The sequence below is a fragment of the Antedon mediterranea genome, chromosome 2 (assembly GCF_964355755.1).
Source record: "Antedon mediterranea chromosome 2, ecAntMedi1.1, whole genome shotgun sequence".
NCBI classification, from domain to species: domain Eukaryota; kingdom Metazoa; phylum Echinodermata; class Crinoidea; order Comatulida; family Antedonidae; genus Antedon; species Antedon mediterranea.
Genome location: NC_092671.1, coordinates 32595669 through 32617822, shown reverse-complemented (window position 1 = coordinate 32617822; position 22154 = coordinate 32595669). Strand labels below are relative to the sequence as shown.

The 22154-nt window shown below is 32.6% G+C and overlaps 1 protein-coding gene and 1 long non-coding RNA gene across 2 annotated transcripts in view; one reads left to right on the top strand and one right to left on the bottom strand.

Annotated features, from left to right (window-relative positions):
- The window catches only part of LOC140040827 (uncharacterized), a 40730-nt gene extending 26671 nt beyond the window's left edge, over window positions 1-14059 (top strand). The window contains exons 2-4 of the long non-coding RNA XR_011842777.1: window positions 12507-12574; window positions 13268-13316; window positions 13609-14059. This is a non-coding gene — a long non-coding RNA (uncharacterized lncRNA). The remainder of the gene's footprint in view (window positions 1-12506; window positions 12575-13267; window positions 13317-13608) is intronic.
- LOC140040826 (uncharacterized) overlaps window positions 3666-22154 on the bottom strand; it is a 37176-nt gene continuing 18687 nt past the window's right edge. The window contains exons 2-3 of the mRNA XM_072087056.1: window positions 7341-7460; window positions 3666-6557 (exon numbers count right to left, since the gene is read on the bottom strand). Coding sequence (XP_071943157.1) covers window positions 6313-6557; window positions 7341-7460 — 365 coding nt within the window. The 3' untranslated portion in view covers window positions 3666-6312. The remainder of the gene's footprint in view (window positions 6558-7340; window positions 7461-22154) is intronic.

Below are 22154 nucleotides of genomic sequence, written 5' to 3'. Positions count from 1 at the left end.
AAGCAAAAATACAATTACAAACAGTAAAGGATTTGTTTTAAATCGTATAATGAAACAATTTAAAGCATAAGTTATTGCAAAACATTACTGTACAAGGATAAGTTGTGTAGAGATATGTTATTCGTTTGAAACAATAACATTAGTAATTAATAGTATTTCTGGTCATATTTTAACCAAATTTTCTATTAGAATGAATGTAAATATGTATATTTCGAACAATTTGATACCAAATTTAAGTTTCTACAACCAGTACTTACAGAGATATGAAGATGCCCTGTCAGAATAAGTTGTGTAGAGGTATGTTTTTTGTTTGAAACATTAGTAATTAATAGTATTTTTGATCATCTTTTCACCAAATTTTCTGTTAGAATGAATGTAAATATGTATATTTCCAACAATTTGATACCAAATTTAAGTTTCTACGACCAGTACTTACAGAGGTATGAAGATGCCCTGGTATGTGGGTCAAAGGTCAGAAAGGGCATTTCTGATCATTTTTGACTAAAATGCCCCATTAGACTGAATATGAATGTATGCCTTCTGAACATTTTGAGACCAACATTGACTTGCTGCGACCAGTGGTTGCCAAGATACAAGTAGCTATTTATATTTCTTCATATAACCCTTGACCTTGACTCTTTGACCTTTTGTAACATTTTTCAAAATGTGTAACAAATAACAAAATCTATATTTCGAACGGTTTAAGACCAAATTCAAGTGTCTACGACCAGTAGTTACGGAGATACATAAACATGCCCTGGGTTGTGGGTCAAAGGTCAGAAATGGCATTTCCGGTCATTTTTTACTAAAATGTCCCATTAGACTGAATATAAATGTATACCTTCTGATCAATTTGAGACCAAAATTACCTTGCTGTGACCAGTGGTTGTCTAGATTTAAGGACATGTTGGTGTTTGGTGTTATAACCTTTCACCCTGACCTTTTGACCTTTCGCCACATTTTCAAAATGTGTAACCAAGCCAAAATTGATTGTTTGACCACCCTAAACCAATTTCTGAAGTCAAATTCTCTGGACCTCAAAGTGCATACGAAAGTTGATCTAGCTACTAGAGTATACAGGATTTTTGTCGAAAAATATCCAAAATACGAACTTTTCAAAATTCAATTATTATGCAACAATATTGCTATATATGCTTATATATTGCATTATAATCATCCTATAGACGCATGGTAAGCAGTTTTGTCTAAAAATAAAAGGGTAAAAAGTTGGGCATTTTTTGATTTTTTTTTATAGAAAAATTGCCAAAATAAGCACTTTTCAAAATTCAATTATTATGCAATAATATTGCTATATATGCGTATATATTGCATTATAATCATCTATAGACGCATAGTAAGCAGCCAGTTTTGTCAAAAAGTAAAAGGGTCACAATTTGGGAATTTTTTTTAAAAATCCCAAATTTTTTCGAAAAATTTCCAAAATACGCACTTTTCAAAATTTAAGTAATAAGCAATGATATTGCTATATATGCGTATATATTACATTATCATCATCTTATAGACGCATAGTAATATAAGCAGTTTTGTCCCAAAAAAATGTAAAAAATGTGGGCATTTTTTGAAAAAAATCCATGTAATAGAAAAATGGCCAAAATAACGAATAAATGTATCGAGTTAACATGCGCAGAACACATTATAAAATTCTGAGCATGCCAGAAATAATGGTCGAAATTTATTTTTCGGAAAAATCACTGTACTATAATATTACAGGGATTTTTTGGAGAAAATGACCAAAATATCGCCTTTTCAAAATATGTTTGAGGTAACATGCGCAAAACACATAATGGTCGAATTTAGGTGAATTGTCGGAAAAATCCCTATACTATAGTACATGGATTTTTTTGAAAAAATAATAAAAATATCGACTTTTATAAACACGTTTGATGTAAAATGCGCACATCACATTGTGTGATTCTGCGTTATCATCAGAGTTCACAGTTTTACTTATTGATCACAAATGTTTTATAAAATTGTCTTTACTGACCTGTAAAACAGAGAATAGATAAAACATTCTTATTTATACGTAATCTATTATTTCATATGTTACATATAATATTATAATTCCTTTTAATTGGTAAGTGGCCTAGTTACCTAGTGTAAGACATAATTATACAATTAACATAAGAATAATTATACTATCTACGTTAGTCTAAATATTGAGCTTCCGATTTGTTTATAGGTCGACGTCACAAAGACATAGTTACATTATAGAATGTAAGTAATATGTTTATATCTTTTCCTACTTAATAATAACAAAAATACATTATAATAAGTACAAAAATGTCAAGTAAAAGTAGAAAATATATCTTTAAATTACAACTGTATTGTTGAGTATTAATATTGTTCCGCTGAAAAGAATAATTAACACATTAAACATTCTAGCTATTTACTTTCACCAAAAATTTGGTGTAAAAAATATGTTTGCACCGTAATTAAAAAAAAAACAAAGTCAACCGGAAGCCAAATTATGGAGCCAATGGGTTTTTTGGGGGGTTAAATTAACAAATAGACTAGATGAACAGTTAAATTTTAACTGTTTATCTGGTCTTTTTATAAGCAAAATCATTATGTATTTTTTATTAATTATTTGTAATAATGCTTATTCACCTAGAAATGGTTCTCCACAACCCCACTTTTTAAAATATTGGTGGTTTCACAAAGGTTTATAGGATCGTTAAAATGGCTTCCTTGAGCCTAATTTGGGCCCATTCGGGCTTAGTTATTTACCCAGGTGATGCATACCTCTCAATTTGGGAGATTTATGAAACTATAGATGACGCTATAACACATTAAACCATAGGGGGCGCTATAAAAAACCTAAAGATACTGGTATCTATAAATAGTAAATATGAGTATAGTGAGGAATGCCAAATGCGGTTATTAAACATCGATGGATTGATTATAAAGATGTTACGGAGCGATAATAATGGGATTATGTAAAATTTAGCTCGAAATATCTGGAAATTCCAACTATTATCGGTAGAGTTGGGAGGTAATGGCTCCTACCCGCCAAAAGCGGTAACTGTGAAACTAGGTTACCGGGCTAAATAACTAAATACCGACGTTATGGACTGTTGATATTTATAGGGTTACTTTAATATTAGGAGTTAGATACTATGGTATGGGCATGTTGCTGTCAGTAGACTGTCTGACCTCCTAAATATTTGTTTTTGATATGAATTAACTACCTTTTTACAGTCAATGCGTTATGTTGTTATTTAGCGCCCTCTATATAATGTTAGTGTTAGGCGGTGTTAAGATTGTTCCAGTATATATTGTTTACGCTTTCTAAAGTCATACAACGTTGTGGGAACCAAGCTTTGAAATCTCAATATAAATATAAATATTGTATACGAAAATCTTTATGCATTTCCCTTTTTATGTACTGTACATAATGTTTCTGTGCAATATGTTTATAGGTAATGTATATGAAATGGTAACATGTTTGGATTTATCCAAAGATTTCTCGTCAAAGATATATATTCTCCTGAAAACAAAGATGAATAAAATCAAACTTCGTATAGACTATCTTGCAGTTTGTAGAATTATTCAAGTTTGTAAAAAAAATTACCCAAGATTATCTTGCTTAAAAAGAAAATAATTAAACAATAAAATTCAACAATACAATTGACTTCGATTGACTTTTTCCCTTTTAAATACGTTTTATGAGATAGGAAAATATGTTTTTACAACCAAAGTTTGGTCAATGTTAATCATATGACATTTGAATGGCCCATTTACAAACACAAAAAAAAAAATGGTTTAATTAATTTTTCTCGGATACAATAATATCTTTAAAGACACTATCGCTGTAATTGTTGACGTTTAAAAAAAGCAATACATATACTGGTATATCATTTTAAACACACTAAACGAGGTCATTCCTTGTTTTAAGATACCTTCTATGGTTATTTGTGATTTTGTTTTTAATATGAAAAACAATGAAACAATAACATCGTACCCTGCCGTACTCAATGCCTAGCCTGGCGTTGTCTCGTTGCTTAATTACTTTTCTTTCTTTTTCTTTGGAAGAATCCGTTCATATAAATGGGAAAACACCCGGTATTCTTGCCAAAATTCTGACGGTTCTTTCATTTTTTTTATTTACAATTGATTCTATAGTGCCAAAGTCACAGAAGCAAAACGAGCATTATTATCAATCCGTGTGTGATGCATGCTGGTATTTTTTTAATTTAACAGAATTTCACATTTTAACCATTTGAAGACGAACACATTATTGCAATAGGTCCATAGTATTTATTTTTAAGTGAATGCTCTTCAATATATGTATTGCTTTCTTTACATTACATTAAATGCATTTTTCATAGGCCTAAATGTTTCAGAAATCTTTCTGTAGCATCGAGGCTAATTTAATTTGTTCTATCTCAGAAAAAAGGAATCAATATTATTAGTTTTTATATAACTCACACAGTCTTTACTTCGTGGCAAAAAAACAAACACAAAATAACGGCAAAATACTAAGCACTTTTGATGTCTAATATTTAATACTGGAGATCATAATACATGCATATACATTGTTAGTAAATTTCATTTACGTTTCTGAAAGTTGCGCCTGCGCCATTCAAAATGTTTAATACTATATTATAGTGAAAAACACGCCAAGTATTCGCAAATCAAACATAGACAAAAACGTGGAAATGAATGTAATCAACAGAGCTCATATAATCTATCTAAATTAGATCGTATGACCAAGGAAGTACCGCCAAAATGTTAAACTATTTTATACGTAACGACAAAACATTAAAATGAATCGAAAATTTAAATATTTTTTTCTTTTGGATGATCCAAAGGGAATACAACCGTACAGTGATTTTTCTCTAGCTTTCGCTGGTTCAACGACGCAGCTTAATCATGAGTGAGTCTATATGACTTGCAATTGTTACCATGAAATCTTATAGTTGGGTATAGCGCCATCTATGGAACGTTCAGGTTTACCCAAATGGGATTGTCGGTGCCTCTTTAGTAAGTTGTTATACAGTGTTAATGCCAACTGTCTTTATTATTTTGTGTTTGTCACCCTCTATTTGGTAAAGGTTGTCAAGGGAGAATTAATATGTAAACATGTTGATATTCGCTAAACTAGTTATTTGCAGTATAAAACAATCACATAGAAGCTATTAAACATTAATGAATATGCAATGTAGTTTTCCATATCAGGGACACTCAACTGTACGGTAAATGTCTGTACCTTTTGATTGAGTTTACATATTTTGCTATGTTTGTGTTTATGCTAGCCTAGTTCTGGTCTAGCCCTTTATCTTATGTATGTTTGATTACTATTACAGTTAATCGTTGAAGAGCATATCAGGTCAACGCATTAAAATTAAACAGTAACCAAGTTGTCTCTGTGTTTGTATTGCGGCATCTACATACAGTTTTGGTAGTTCTAATACCCGTGCAATGTGAAGTGACATACATTTTACACCACAAAACAAATTCAGAAATCTCTTAGTTCACCCTAAAGACAAAATAAAAAAAAATCTATAAAAATAAGAAAACTTGGTAATACTATAAACAGAGACGACGGCGGATTAGAACTACCAAAACTGTATACAAAATTACTAAAGAGGAGGCCCCAACAATCCCATTTGGGTAAACCTGCGTCCATAGATGGCGCTATACCAACTAAGTCACATCGACTCACTCATGATTAAGCTGCGTTGTTGAACCAGTGAAAGCTAGGAAAACGTAAGTTTTATGGTTTTATTCCTTTTGGATTATCCAAAAGAAAAAAAATTGAATACTTTACAGAGATCCAGATGAACCTTTTTACTGTCACTGTTCGAGAATGTTATGGAAAACTTCTTTAATGTAGCAAAGGTAACACGAGATCAATAGTATTCCCTTGAAAAAACTCACACAGTCTTTACATCGTCTGGCAAAAAACCGCCAGAAAATGGTAAGCTTTTATTTTGAAGAACGATACAATACGATGAAAAATAATCGTAGTTACCACGCTGACTTAATTTGCTCGATAATCTGTATATTTTGTAACTAATAGCATAATACGGATCTGATTCTTCTTTAAATCGCTCACAGTTTCTATCAAAACTAGATCGTCTGCTCGTGGAGGAAATACACACACTCCATGGTGTGGCACGATAAGGTTGGCCAAAGAACAGTTCCAGACTTTCTGATACAATTTTTAGGCTCAGGCATAATAGCAATATTTCTTTCGATCAATGTTTATTTTGATAGATTTATCATTTTCCTATAAAAGATTGCGTCGTCTGACCAAAGAAAATACCGCCAAATACTAACGACCCATTCTTACCGCAAAACATGAAAATGAAAAATTATTGTAAATACTACCATACTGGTTGTTAAAATCTGGTTGGATGTTATTTTCAAAGTTCCAGCATCTTTATTACATAGTTCTTTATAACAGCACGTCGTACAATCAAAATCGTTCTCCTTTTGTTGGCACTTTTCATTCGTAGATTGCGCCATCTTCTCTTCACAAGACGGTCGAAGAATACAACTTTTTACTATCTTTTTAACTTTGTACGTACCACCTACAATTTATAAAAGTAAAATTATACGAATTGGCAAATTACATACATTGATAATGCATTTTAAAGGCAACAAAACATAAAACTGCTTCCGATTTTTAAATCCATAAGAACTTATATAATATCAACTGTTTTCTAGAATTAGGCCTAGTAGTGTAGTATAGTGTCCATCCATTCATAAACATTTTTTTCTAAGTGAGTATTATATTAATTTTGTTTTAAATTCTAATAGAAATTTCCCGTATTTGCATATACATTTACAGGTATAGGGAAACTCTAGATACAGTGAATGAGAAATGGTGAACAATCTGTTGGGTGTAGAATCGTAATAAATCATTGAGGGCGCTACTTTTTACATATGGTTAGAGCCATAATTATTTCTCCGCCTTATTACAGTATACTTTGTGTGGAGTAAAGAAAACAACGAAGAATCGCTGACTACCTAAGCTAGTGTAGTTTATTTTCTTTGCTTTATTAGGTAAAAAGACGAGCAAAATATCGTTGTACAAATTCAATAATAAATATGTTCAAATTTACCCATACTGCATAATTGTAATAGGGTTGTAAACGTTTCCTTACTACTATTTTGTATTTAGTTGTAGGCCTAAACGTTCTGTACATCACCTTTTCTAAACACCTATAGTATAGGAAGATTTGTTTACAATCTATACCAATTGAATTGTCATTGCGATTCATCGTTTTTATCAGTTATATCATGGAAGAATTACTTAGATCGCTGGTTATATTAATCTACTATCTACAAACAAATAATAGGTCATGTCTCACCATGATAACGAATTTGTGTAAAGCATGTGTTAGTTCCTTTCCCACAAGCTGTGATGTTACCTTTAGTTTGACATAGTTCTGTTGATTCTTCGCTGCAATTAAAACACTCGAAAGCTTCGTCTGAAATAGAACAAAACAATTAATTATGTGGATACCGGTGTAAATATAATTATGACTAAAGCTCTGTCTACACTATCAAATTTATGTGAAAATTGCGCCCATATATGGACACGATACCGTCATATCACTACCATTTTGGTCACATCACACTTTTTTTGGTCAAATTTTGATAGTGTAGACAGAACTGATACGGCCTTACCACGTTGAAACACCGGTTCTCGTCAGATCACCGAAGTTAAAGATGTATTGTCCTTTTGACTAATTAAAAAAAAAAAAAATTAAAAAGATATTTAAAAAAAAGTGGGTCATTTTGAAGTATCATAATAGTTATTAACTTCCATCAAAAGTTAGTCGAAATAAAAATCATTTAACTGAAATGCAGACGTTTTTTGTTATAAAAATAACTTTAACTTCCAGTCAAAATTTTCGATCAAAACATATCTCATAATGCAACGCGCTTGTTTGGCTACTCTGTATGCAAAATCATAAAACTTCCTCGCGATCTGTGTGAAAACACCTTCTCAACCGTGACGAGTTGTAAACAATCCTAGCATCATGCATAATGCATACTCGTGGTTTGAAATCTTTGTTTACTTTCGCTTGCGACGATTTTCCAGATGAAATGTAATCAAATTAATTTACCTGTTAATTAACTTGTTACTTCTGGCTCGAATTTTCAACTTAAAGTGAATAACTTTAATATTACTTTGATATGGCCAATTTAAATTTAGAATATTTTGACCTTTATTTTTTTGTGTTAAAGGGACAATACATCTTTAAGCAACGTTGGGCCCGGTTAAAGCTTGGATGGGAGACCATCTGGGAAGACCGGGTGATGTATATGGAGTTGGGGTTCTATTAGGCATTTGAAATCAGCACTGCTGACTCTTATGGCAGCCCCTGCATCTAGTATCTTCTCTTCCTCAGACGTATTGGCTTATGCCTCTCCTCTGGTTAAGGTGGGCACTAGACGAGAGAAGCCCTTGGTCAATGTTGGGACCAGCCAAAGGTGCTTTAAACATTCCTGGCTTAGTCATCATTCAGATGAATGTAAGACTAAATTGACATTATCGTCTACGATAGAAGCCGGTGTAAGATTGAAATGTGTCCGGTGTTTAAAAGTGTCCACCGGACAATTTTCAGCATTGAATAGTGTAACACCAGCTGTTGAAAATGGTTGCAACCACCCGGGCAGTTTTCATCGATAAGAAAGTAGGACCATCGACTGTCACATCACCTTAACCCTGTAAAAACTAAGCCGCTGGACATTTACCAACTCCCATTAGGGTAATTATAATTCCTTAGAATACCAACTTGAATCGCAAAACAAAACAAAAAAATATGTCGATCCAAATAAATATTATTAATTAATTAATTAATTATTATATCAGGAGACATCAATTTAAAGTAAATGGACGTAATTTGAAAAAAATATATAATGGTCGCTAATTGGAGGTGTCTTTAAGTAAAATGATCTTTAATTGAAAGAGGACCAGTACAATTACCTCTACCAATTAATAAAAATGGTCGCTAATTGGAGGTGTTTTAAGTAAAGTGGTCTTTAATTGGAGGAGGACCAGTACAATTACTTTTATTTTGTCAGATAAATAAAATTATTTATTATTCTTGTCTTTACTCCTACCAATTAATATATGGTCGCTAATTGGAGGTATCTATAAGTAAAGTGATCTTTAATTGGAAGAGGACCAGTACAGTTACTTAATTTTGTCACATAATTAAAACTATTTATTATTCTTTTTGGTCGCTAATTAGAGGTGTCTATAAGTAAAATGATCTTTAATTGGAGGACCAGTACAATTACTTATATTTTGTCACATATTTGAAACTATTTATTATTCTTGTCTTTATTCATACCAAACAATATAATGATTGATAATTAGAGGTGTCTTAAAGTAAAGTGATCTTTAATTGGAAGAGGACCAGTGCCATTACTTGTTTTTGTCACATAATTAAAACTATTTATTATTCTTGCTTTATTAATACTAAATAATATAATGGTCGGTAATTGGAGGTGTTTTAGGTAAAGGGATTTTTAATTGGAAGAGGACCACTTCATTTACTTGTTTTTGTCACATAATTAAAAATTATTTGTTTTACTTGTCTTTACCCATACCAAATAATATAATGGTCCCTAATTGGACGTGTTTAGGCAAAGTTATCTTTAATTAGAAAAAAAAAAGTTTGGCATCATTAAGTATTATTAATCATTAAAAGAAGACAAGTGCATGCGCGATCAGAACCTGAATCACCTATCATAACACGGCCGGTTACTACCTGACCGCTAATATTTCCCCGTACAGTATTCAATAGTGGACGCATTTCAATCTGTGGGTAAGACATTAATAAACGGGTTGGACAGCATTAAATTGTTGAAAAACGCCCGCGAACCCGTTGAAACATGCAACTGGACACTATCCAATGCTGAAAAGTGTCCGCACGGACACTTTTGAATGGGTATGATATCATAATAAACCGTTGGGGGGGGGGGGGGGCGCTAATTTCACTATTTTTTATAAACAAGTCATCGCAAATGTTTATCTTAAATTTAATTCATTTTGATGTATAATTGCAAACAATTGCAAAAACACGAACATTTCGAATACAAATATAAAGTAAAGATTGAATGTTAACGTAGATTTCATTTCAATTGAATTGACACGGTGTCATGTATGCGATTTTGTTACAGTATTTTAAAACCAAAATTGACATATCTAAGCCCTAACTTGCATGACGGGTGTTTTTAAGTAAGTGATCACAGATAATAACATACCACTTGATCGTCGTACATCAACGCTCAGCTGCCATGCTATCTATGAATATTTTCATTAAGTTACTAGAAGATAGGCATAGAACTGACAGAGGTTTTCAGTCAACTCTATAGAAGGCGGGAGAAGGAGGAGGGGTTGGAATTCTCAGAATAGAATCCAGAACTTCTTATATTAATTTTTAAATTAAAGAGTAAAGCATAAATTAGAATAATAAAGTATTATTTATATAATAGAATACAAATAATGAATGTTTATGAGTGTAATGGTACAAATAATGGCATGAGGTTAATGATGAAAGGTTATATCAACGAGGCAACGCCGAGTTAATATAACCTTTCATCATTCACCAAATGCTATTATTTGTACCATTACACGAATACAAAACATTCATTATTTGTTATTCAATGAAAGTATGTTTTATATAACATCTAAATCAATTCCTGTCATTTAAATCAAATAAGGTAGCCCTAACGAAGGCCTACATTTCATTACATTGATTAAAAACAGTAACATTTGGTTTTTAATAATTTTATATTAAATGTTATATTTATATGGATTTTATAAACACACCTACTTTTGTTTTAATTATGTCATTTGATATGAAGAGAATCAATTAGGGCCACCTGTTCTAGGACGACAACGACGATATGAATAAATATATTTTAGTACAAAAAACAAAAGAAATTTAGACGGGTCTGTGACTTTGTCGGTTTGATAGTGTGCTAAGTTATGAATAAACTAAAATATGACACAAAATTTAAATAGATTTAAAAAAAATGCATATTATTTTGTTTTAAATGAATATATAAATGCATTTAATACGACCAGCATCTGTTATTCAATGAAAGTGTGTGTGTGTGTGTGTGTTTGTCTGTAATTGCGTGAAAATCTAGCCATCTGTTACTCATGTTAACAATGATGATGTTTATATTTAAGTTCATACTCAATATGTTCATCAAGGTTACAATAGGCTGTATTCATACATGATTTTATGTCATACAGTTAAATAGTTGCCAATAAATCATACTGTACTAAACATTTATATAAACAATGCGGTCATAAATAATACTAAAGGTTTGCGTAAAAATTAATTGAAAATTAAAATAGTAAACAATTTATTTAAAAGTCAATTATTCCCACTTTTAGATTGTCAATAAATCATATTGACATTTACAACAATAGTAGACAATGCAATCTGTAGAATACAACATGCCAGGTGTAGTTAGGTACACATATTCGTAACACCAGTGTCGCCATGCATACAGTGTTGACGTGCATAACGATATAAGATGTGTTCCCATTACTAACGTTATAGTTGTGTGCTTAAGCTAATCCAAATAATAATCCAAATATTGTAATTTTGCTATGCCTAATTAATTTTGCCTAATCGATTAATTAATTGCATTAATTGTTTGTGTATGTAATCTGTAATTTTTGCTTCTGTTTGCTCTATGTGTCCAGTATTTTATGCATTGATTGTTAAACTTCAATTTATTATTTAAATTGCAATGAAATGATTCGTATTCCTATCTGAATATAATAGTTAAGAGCGCGCGTGTGACGTGATCAGTTAACTCTCTTTACAACTTTGTAATAAATCCCGTTATAATTTCGACATCCCACTGATTTTATACCACCGATATGTTTCAGAGGTTGGCTAACTCTACAACTTTGATAGTCTTAAAAGAAGAATTTAACATAGACAAAATAGATGCATCGGTCGTGTGTAACCCTAATAATTTGGTTTCTTCTTGAGTAAGCATTTTCTCGTCCAATGTACTAGCAGAATCTAATTAGTGAATTCATGAAAACCTATCGGCGACTATTTGTTAAATTGGTTTAAAAATACTTTTTTTTCCGCAAAACAAACACTTATCGTTTTAACATTGTCTAAAGGAGAATTAAAATGTGCCGCCTTTTAAAACGACGCGAAATGTTATGCGGTTCAGAAGGGTTCAATAGGGTTGGTGAAATCTGTCCACAATAGATTACTTTTCTGTCCATAATAGGTTACTTTCTGTCCATAATAGGAATTAGAAGGCGCTGTTGTTTGTCGATAATAGGTGACAAGGTTGACATATTAACATTTTTTTTTATATTATTTTGTGAATGAATGAATCTTATCCAGACAGTTCGGACAGTTACTAGGTTGGCAGTATAGTAGAGCCAGAGCCATTGTTACTGTATGTTATTACTGTATTATATCATCTATTTAATTCTCACAATTGTTTTCCCATAATTTCTGCATGTATTACAGATTGTGTACGGAGTGAATCTTCTGATCAATGTTATAGTAAAGTAGCATGGAAATTTCTATTAACTAGGGTAAGTAACAGATAGGCCTGACCTACAATTAAGGAAAAATACTTTACATATAACCCACTACATCTTTTAGGAGATTTTTCAATATGACCAAGATATTGTAAAATCCCAAAAAGAAGCCTATTTCGAAACAGTATTTGTTTTTGCAAAAGTAATCTCGAAAATAAGGATAAAAATGCGTCAAACTGAATATTATCAGTACCGTAGTAGAAAAACTTAATGACAATACATGAAAATTCATTTTTAATAACATTATGATTTGGAATGTTCTATTGATTTGCATTGCTAGGAAATTAAAAGCAGATATTTCTGTTTTACTTTCATTCTTTATAAACATTACAATCGCCGTATAAAATAGATAAATCCACTAACAAAATACATGCAGAAAATATTTCAAAATTTAATTGAATGTTATATTATTAAAGCAATTCATTCAATAAAGCATTTATTTTTAAACATTTAATATCAGTTTTTGTATAGTGAGTATGGTAATAATTGACTCTGACAACTAATAAACATAAATTTAGTAAAACAATCCTACATATCTTTTTTAAATGCAATAAAATATTTAAACATAACTGTGTCCCACCATACAACATGACAATTTGTCTCAGCATTACTAAGATTGAGGTTACTTGCATTATACAATACCTAAACATTATTATAGTATTTAACTATTTCCTTTTTTTATTATAGGCATACAGATGTTTGATATTCTGCCCATATATGCTGCTGAAATGAAAAGGTACATCATTTCGACATAATATCTTTGATCATATCATCATCGGTCAATAATTATAGTAATAAACATAATAATTATGGTGTATTTTATTTATCTTTGCTATTTTTAAAATTGTAGTTTATCCATGTTTTTACAATTAATATAATTCAGTATTTTATTTTATTTTATTTTTCATTTAGATTATGAATAAACTTAGAATACAGAACAAAATTGTTGATTGTACACTACGTGTATGTAAACTTTATTTATTGTCGTATTTTAATAATTCAAAATAATATTTATTTTGCTTCACTAGATGGTTCTCGAAAACACAGTAATTTCAGCGTAAAATGTACGTACCGCAGGACTATAGTACATTGTCGTTTACAGAAACGAATAAATAGACACGATGATTTATGTAAAATTAGCACCCTGGAAAGTAGGCCTTGTCTTAAAAATGAGTCCAATTTTTTTATTTGAACTCATTTAAACAAACCCAATTTGTGTTTTTGTATATAACATTAGAGTTGAGGGATGGGGAAGAGGATGGAAAGAACAATTTTTAAATATATTCTCTATCCACTCAGTAACGAAATATTGTTTTAAAAGTTTTATAGGCCTATCAATCGATTTATAATACTTTTTTAAAACTGTCCCTGTTATAGTCGATTGAAATAGTAAAGTACATGTAACGATACACCACTACAACGTTTATATTTTTTATAATTATTAATTAATTCAAACGTTGAGAAGCAACTGTCAGTAATCTACCCACAGTCACAGTAATAAATGTTCTTTGTATATTTTTTTTGTTTATATATCTAACAGTAACCACATTCACAATTCAAGACAATTTCGATTCAAATGGCGACCAACAATGGTTACTACGTATTTAAAATGGTTAATACGTACAGTATTTACAATATTGTCAAAGTATTGCAATACGATATATATAAGTTTTATTCTCCAAGGGCCCACAAATTTACCTACTTGTGTTAAACCAAGGGCTCATAAATTTACCTACAAACTGGGAGTCTGAGAGATTCGAATGTTCCATTCATCGCAAATCAATAGGCCTACATTTGTGTAAACGTATATAAATCTATCAAAATAGTATTTTTTAAAGAAAATCGGCCTGTCTTCAACATTATGATACTGTACTCGAGCTGTTCAACCGGTTTTAAGCTATTAAAAACAATTATCGTAGGAGGAGATAGAAAAATGCGAAGTATCCTCGTATTATTTTGTGCAGGTATTTTTCATGAAGACATCCATTAGACAGTGTATACCACGATCGGAAAACACCCCTATTTAGGGCAAATCGTTGAACCTAAATTCGTTTTAATTGTCAATAACTAATTATCTAACTAAATTTAAATAGTAAACAGGGTTACATCAGGTGTTTAAAATCAGTACCGAGATTCTAACCAACTTTATATATCATCGAGTAAACATTCTAGAAATAACGCGCGATTTACCGAATTTTGCCCTTACGTAAATTTATATATAGATTATTAAACATTAAAATTGATTCATTTAATTAAACAACAATATAATAAATGGATGAGAAGTGCTGCTATTGATTGACTACTGACTGGGATGAATTGTCATTGAGTTATGTGGATCCAGGATTTTGAAATAGGGGACGACCTAAAATGACGAAATGAAGTGCTGAACTCTGATGTCTTTTGCAATATTAAACATTGGTAGTTGATACAGTATTACTACTTTTGTTTTAAAAATATGTGTACATCTGTTTGTAAATTTGAACAGTTAAGAGGCCTATTCATTCCTAGGCTATATCTGTTTTGGTGTTATACGGTTTAATATATAATAAAACATTTGAACTATCCTAACCTAGAGCAGATTTTTTTTAAAGATGATCTGTCTAAACCAGCCTAGACTGATATATATAGGCCTACCCTTGCAGGGAATAAAAGCTTGGTCTATTATGGTCATTAATAATATTATACATTAGTTGTCTGCCAGTACCTACTAGCTAGGCCTATCCCTTAGCTATGTAGGGCCCAATAAAATCCCAGAAAGCAAATTATTATTTACGATGCAACTTTCCTACTAAACTCAGACTTAAAGGCCTAGCTAGGCCTAGTTAGTACTTAGTTGACCACTATCTAGCCTATATAAGCCTATGAAACTTAATTACTAGCCTATGCTATGGAGTTTCCAACACAAGTTACACTTGACAAAAATCACCTATTATGGACAACATAATGGATGGCGCACAACTCCAATACAATCCCCTATTGTGGACAAAAAGTCACGTATTTTGGACAGCCAATTATGAAAGTCACCTATTATGGACAAACAACAGCGCCCTCTAGTCCCTATTAAGGACAGAAAGTAACCTATTATGGACAGAAAAGTTACCTATTGTGGACAGATTTCACCAACCCCGCTTGGAGGGTTAGCGCTCTACATGTTTATAATGCTATTATATGAAAGTAAAAATACGGTTGTCCATTACTATGAATGAGCAACCAAACACGAATTGATTAGATACCGCAATGTTGTAATTTAAGTAGCGACTCATTTCAGCCTAAATGCTTTAATAAGTTGTCAATAGTTATATTATTTTGCGCCTAGAATGCTAAGCTGACGATATATCGTGATCGATTATATTGGCTATGGTTTGAACAATGTATCCTAAGTAGGTGGGTACGAATTGACCAATTTAAAACAAGTCCCAAGCGAAATGACCAGTACTGCAGCTGATAAATGTTAATAATATCGTGAGTCACAGCATCATCAGTAGAATATGATAGGCTTTACGTTTATGTGGTATAATCGTTATGTAGCAAGCATATGAACTATAAGAATCAGTCTCCTTTACTTTTGATCCTTCCTTTCATGTTAGTTTATCGCTTAGTTAGGCTACTGTAAAACAATTCAATATCCGCGCGGTTTTAAGACTGTTTTGGCAGCATTTTATTTGAGAATCGTTCAAATTACAATCGTATCGTAGTGTGCTAAATCATATCATAGGGGGTTACCCCGGTGAACTGGTTCACACAATAGCCTCTGTATCAGGGGGATTACCACCTATCTGATAGGACAGTGATTAATTCACTATTGGTAATCCTTGGCCACAGTGCCTAAAGACATAAAATAAAATAAAATAAATAAAAATAAATATCTTGCTAAACCCTATATTTCTATTGGTCATCTGCGAACAATATTTGAAATAAAAAAATGTATTTGTCTAAAATAACAAAATACAAAGTTACTAGTGGAAATTACAATCTGCAGACTATTAAACACACAGAAAGACTTTAATAGGCCAGACCTCTTTTTAAAAATAAAAGCTGTTGCGGGCCTACAAAATGAGGACGTGTGAGAAAAAGAAAGGCATTTCAACCGAAACGAACCTTTTATGAGAATAAAGTTCTTTTTTTCATTACAAGAATACATCATAGGAAAGTTCCAACTTAATGGCCATCGTCAACTGTAACCTACAATACGTCACTGCTTTTGAATGTAAATATTAGTAGATGTATGTAATCCAAATTGATCTATCGGTAATCATTATTAATAATAGAGAGGTTTCGCAATCTTACGAATACGATAACGGAAACGGATACGTCACGCACACGTATTCGTTTTCGTAAGCCATAAAACAAATCTGTTTCATGGCAACGAAATATTGAGGCGCGTCCAAAATATGACTGCGGTAAATTTGAGCGAAGCGCAGGTACGTGGTGCTTGGCTGCCTAGGCCTAGCGTAACATCAAAGCGCGTGAGGACTTTAAAAACTGCTATTTATCAAAATTGACTTGGCATTTTAGTAAATTACTTTAGTGAATTACTTTCAATAAATCTATAATTATAATTATTATAATCATGAATCATTCCTGATTCAAATGCAAAATGTGCAAAATAGATCAAAAACTATACTCGTTTTGTAGTTACGAATATGACGGGTGATATTCGTCAATACGAATACGCTTTACGAATATGAAATGGGGATCAGCTCAAAAGCTTCACAAATGTGTGACGTATCCGTTTTCGTTATCGTATTCGTATGGTTGCGAAACCTCCCTAATGTAAATCAAGTTTAATATAGGCCTAGGTGTTCTAAAAACGCACCAATCGTTATAAATTATATACTTAGTGTCACATTTATTACGACTATTTGCAGCGAGACTCCTATATTGACACTACAGCGAAGTACTGTATTATAATTATTCAAACTACAGCAAAACGCACATTCAGATGTTTGCGAAAAGCATTCCTACGATGGCGAAACGCATTCAGATGATAGCGAAACGCATTCAGACAATAGCGAAACGTCTACACAAACTACAGCAAAACCCGAAGCGTACGTTTAGAAACTACATCAAAACGTACATAATTCACATTACAATAAATACTGTATTCAGAATTAGACATGTGAAACGCATATTCAAACCCAGGGAAGAAACTTCCGGTCCATAAATTAAGCTCTATTTAGAGCAACATAAATTATGATACACTACTTCACTTGCAAATTTCCGAATTAGTGTCAATCATAAGTCATTTATTTGTAATAAGTGCAGCTGAAAAAAGGGATTAAAACGTCGAGCATAAACAGATATAGAGCCATAAGTCACTCTTACAATGCATTACATAGCATGATACTAACATCTGAAATATGAAGATCATGACAAACTCTATAATGATCCTATGTGTTGATTACATGGTACTATTGGCCGTAGCGTTCCATACTAGGCCTACTACAAATATTTATGATTTGTTCAATGAATAGAAATAACAAGTAATGTTCCCTATCTGAATTTGTTATCAACAAATTCACCCGTGGGCATCCATACTATATTTTCTAGAATCAGGAGTGTCTCTTTATTTAATCGGCCGCTGAGGGAATTGTCTTGGATTATAAATACAGTAATTGCAAATAATAACAAGTAGGTAATTTAGGAATTGTTCTGTAACTGTAAAGACTAATAATGACTATAGTAGGTTTATAGGTAACTAGGTTTTTCATGTCAGCTATTAGGATACAAATAGAAATAAGTATATTAAATCAGACTACACAATTACCGCCAGACTGGACAGGACAGGACAGCAATGTGACATTTGATACAGAAAATAGATTTTCATCTTATGCCCTCGAGCAAAGGCAAACGCAAACACGGATGCTATTTATTTATGATATTCAAAATAACATTTTGGGTTAATATTTACTAGGAAGAAATCTCTTGTAATATGCAGGATAATAATTTACTACGAAAACACCACAAGGGCAATTAAAACGGGCGTTCAAAATCAGCCAAGTTCGATGTTGGAAGCCAACTTTAATTTTGAGCAAAATAAATTTCACATGATTTCAAGTTAGGCTAATCTAACTTCCAAAATGAAGAAATTAGGAATGACATTTTTTGTTGTAGGCTTGTATGCTTAGGTATTCAAGCTCGTAACCAAGATGTTTACAGGGGGTTCTTTTTTTCACAAAAGGGTTATTTTCCACAAAATACGCTGCTTTAGGCTAGTTAAGCATCTACAATCACATTTGTTGCCTGGTTTCCGCAACGGGCTTGGTATTTATCTTAATCTTCTTACGTCTAACAATACAAAAAAATTTACATTATTGTAAGCCTATGGAATATGGCATAGAAATGTTATGACAGCAAAGACCAGACATGTATATGAGTGTTGTTCTCGGAGTTTCTGTCACAAATATAGTTAAACAAATGTTTTATTTACGGACAAAGAAAACTATAATAATGTTTTTTTGCTTACAAGACGGTTTGGAAGACCAGTGTACATGTAGTTACAAGAGAGATAGAAATGTGTCTATAGCCTACAAATATATGGCTAGGAATACCCAAGACTCGCCATTATTAGGCTACCATCACGTTTCTTGCATCTTAAAAACTTCAAATTTGCAATATATTCAAATTGCTAAACGTTCATCAGCTACAATTAGCTCAGGTTAACCAGCCAATGTTCTCTCCACAGCAGTTGGTTATGTAAAATAAATGCTATTTCTACCCGACTATACCGCCCATGTGCCAATGTCACGAACCTTTGGGAGAAGCCTAAAATGTGTTTGTTCAACCTGCTCGCTTAGCTTCCGTGATAAGTGGATCGAATTTAAAATCCTGTTCACACCATGTCCAATACTATGACAAGTTTAATTACCTAGTACATAGAACATAACTATTGTGGCTCCTATATTTCTGCTTGGCAATTACAATGGTTTGTGGGGGGGGGGGGGGTGGTTAAGAGGGAACTTGTTTAGGCCTGCTTCAGACCTGCCTAGTAATAGCCTAGATGGACAATGTGCAATGTAGTGTTAGAACTGGATTAGTTCAAAGCTATACACAATTGATCATGCCCGATACAATACCGATACAATCATTCTTTCATGAGTATAATCCATAGGCCTATAAACCATAACGTTTTATTGTTCATACGCAGTGAGACACGGAACGCATAGAAATACACTCTTCTGCACCACTATCGGTCACCATCAGATTTAATGAGTACATTTAATGGCCTGAAATAATTACAATTGTACAGATAATGCTGTTTAATGTTGTCGATATTTTTTAAAAAATATTACTGAGCTATGAATAAATATGTATTTATATCCTTTTTGTTTCTTTTATGTTATAATTAAAAACCTGTAAATTATACATCATAATACATTTGTAACATGAACAATACCATATTATAACAACCATGTATATTTAAGGTGTATTGTCCGCCAAAAACATGAAAAATGAAGGTTAATTAAATCAGACTTTGAATAGGCTATTTTGTAGTGTTAAACACTTTCCTAGAAAGAAAAAAATACAACATAATGTCAAACTGAAACACCTGACTGAAACTACATGTTCCGCTTACTTTATGGCCAAAAAAGTTATTCTTGTCACAAATAAAGGAGTTGGTTAACAAAAGAAAATATACACCTGGCAATTATTTGTTTGGACAAACAAAATGACATATCATAATTTTCTAAGACGATAAATAATAACATAATAAGAAAAAAATAAAAAAATAAATATTTCTTCGAGCAAAGCATGTAAAAGAAAAAAAATACCAAGACACCTTATAAGACTTTAATAATTATGCCTTACAATGTTGTCATTTTTAAAGTGTTTGTCGGAAAATAGAATTCGACAAAATGGACCCGGCAAATTGAAATTAAGTAAACTGGACCCAGAAAAATGGATTCGACAAACTTGTATTCGGAAAAACCAGCTTATTACCCCACCCCCAATTTTCAATTACTGTTATCATTTGTACGTAATTCGAAGAAACTAAATAAAATCACAAATCCTCTCGAATCGAATTTTAACACGTACCTCGACATACATTTAGGCATATTTTTTCAGAGATTTATAGCATTTGATTTATATAAACACAGATTTTTTTAACACATTTATGTTTATAAGTTAAGCCGTAATTAAACAAAATATGCTGAAGTTAACCTGTACCTAGGTTAAATTAAAAAAAATTTGTTTTTAATACCTACAGTAACCTACAGTATATAAAGCTACTCTTATTTAACACGTAGTGAAAGCGAATCCTTGATGTGCCTACGTGCCGTCCTTTTTTCTAACACATACAACAGGGGATGAATACGGTGACTCAGACTTTTGAATCCATCCTCTGCCGATAAGATCTTTTAAATAGGTCTTGACCTCTCTATACAGTGGTGGTGGGATGGAAATATATGTTTTTTGAACGGGTTCGTCGTCTTTTAATCTAATTTTCATGTTTAAATCTCGCAAACATCCCAAATCGTTGTCATTCTTCACAAAAGCTGCTGCCTCGTCCACCAGCAATTCAGTGGCAGTTCTAAGTGGATTTCTGTTTAAGTCTGTTAAATTTACTGGTGGAATCCATAGGGCTGAATCAGTCATTGAATTGATAACTACAGGCGTTGGTACAGCTTCCTTTTCGCAGATCTCCATGTCTTCAAATATATTCAGGGAGCCTAATTGTGTGCGTCTTCTTAAAATTATGTCACTATTGCTGAAGGTGGTACATGTAACTTCTCAGAAGGTGCTGCCTGATCGTCGGGTTCAAATAGTAGTAATTTCCCGGTAAAGTAAAAAGGAGAGCGTACCTGAAATGTCACCCATGAGGATCCCTGCTTAGGAATGACTTCATCTTGTCTCCCCACGATGACGGTAGCTACCTCAGGTGGGTATTCAACTTTTATAAGGCTAAAAAATGCTTGTATGTCGGTTTTTCTCATTGCTTGGAAAGCCGCTTGGATGGACGTAATGGTGTTATCTCTTTTCACTATTTCCTCAATGACGTTGTACCCCAGGATTGGCATTTCCATATTATTTGGTGATATTAGCAAGGGAACCGTAAGTGCAGGCTGATTGGTTGATAAAGTCATGGTCACTTCGATCCAACCGTTGAATGGAATTGGTGTACCATTTGCAGCTTGTAAATAAAGGTTGGTGTTCCCAATGAGTTCATCAAGTGGTTTAGGTGTCATGTCCGGTAAATATGTCGATACCCACCAGGCTGGTGCTATCGACACTTGGGCCCCCGTGTCCCAGAGTACTGTCGTCTTCACTTTTTCAAAGTAGCAGGTGACTGTACACTTCTTGCCTACCAGTCGAACGATTTTCTCTTCTTTCTCTGGAGAGATGTTACAGATGTGAGACGTGTGGGGTTGATATTTATAGGTTACAGTTTGTCTCCCGACTGTAACCGTCGGCCGTTTCCCGACATCCTCGTGCGAAATGTTCTGACAACCCACATATATAACAATGACTGCATTCCGTTTCATTGTTTTGCTGGCATGATTGGCACAATCTCCGTGCTTGTCTTTGGAATCGTGGTGGTCCATTAGTCAACAGTTCTTGCATTTGGGTCTTT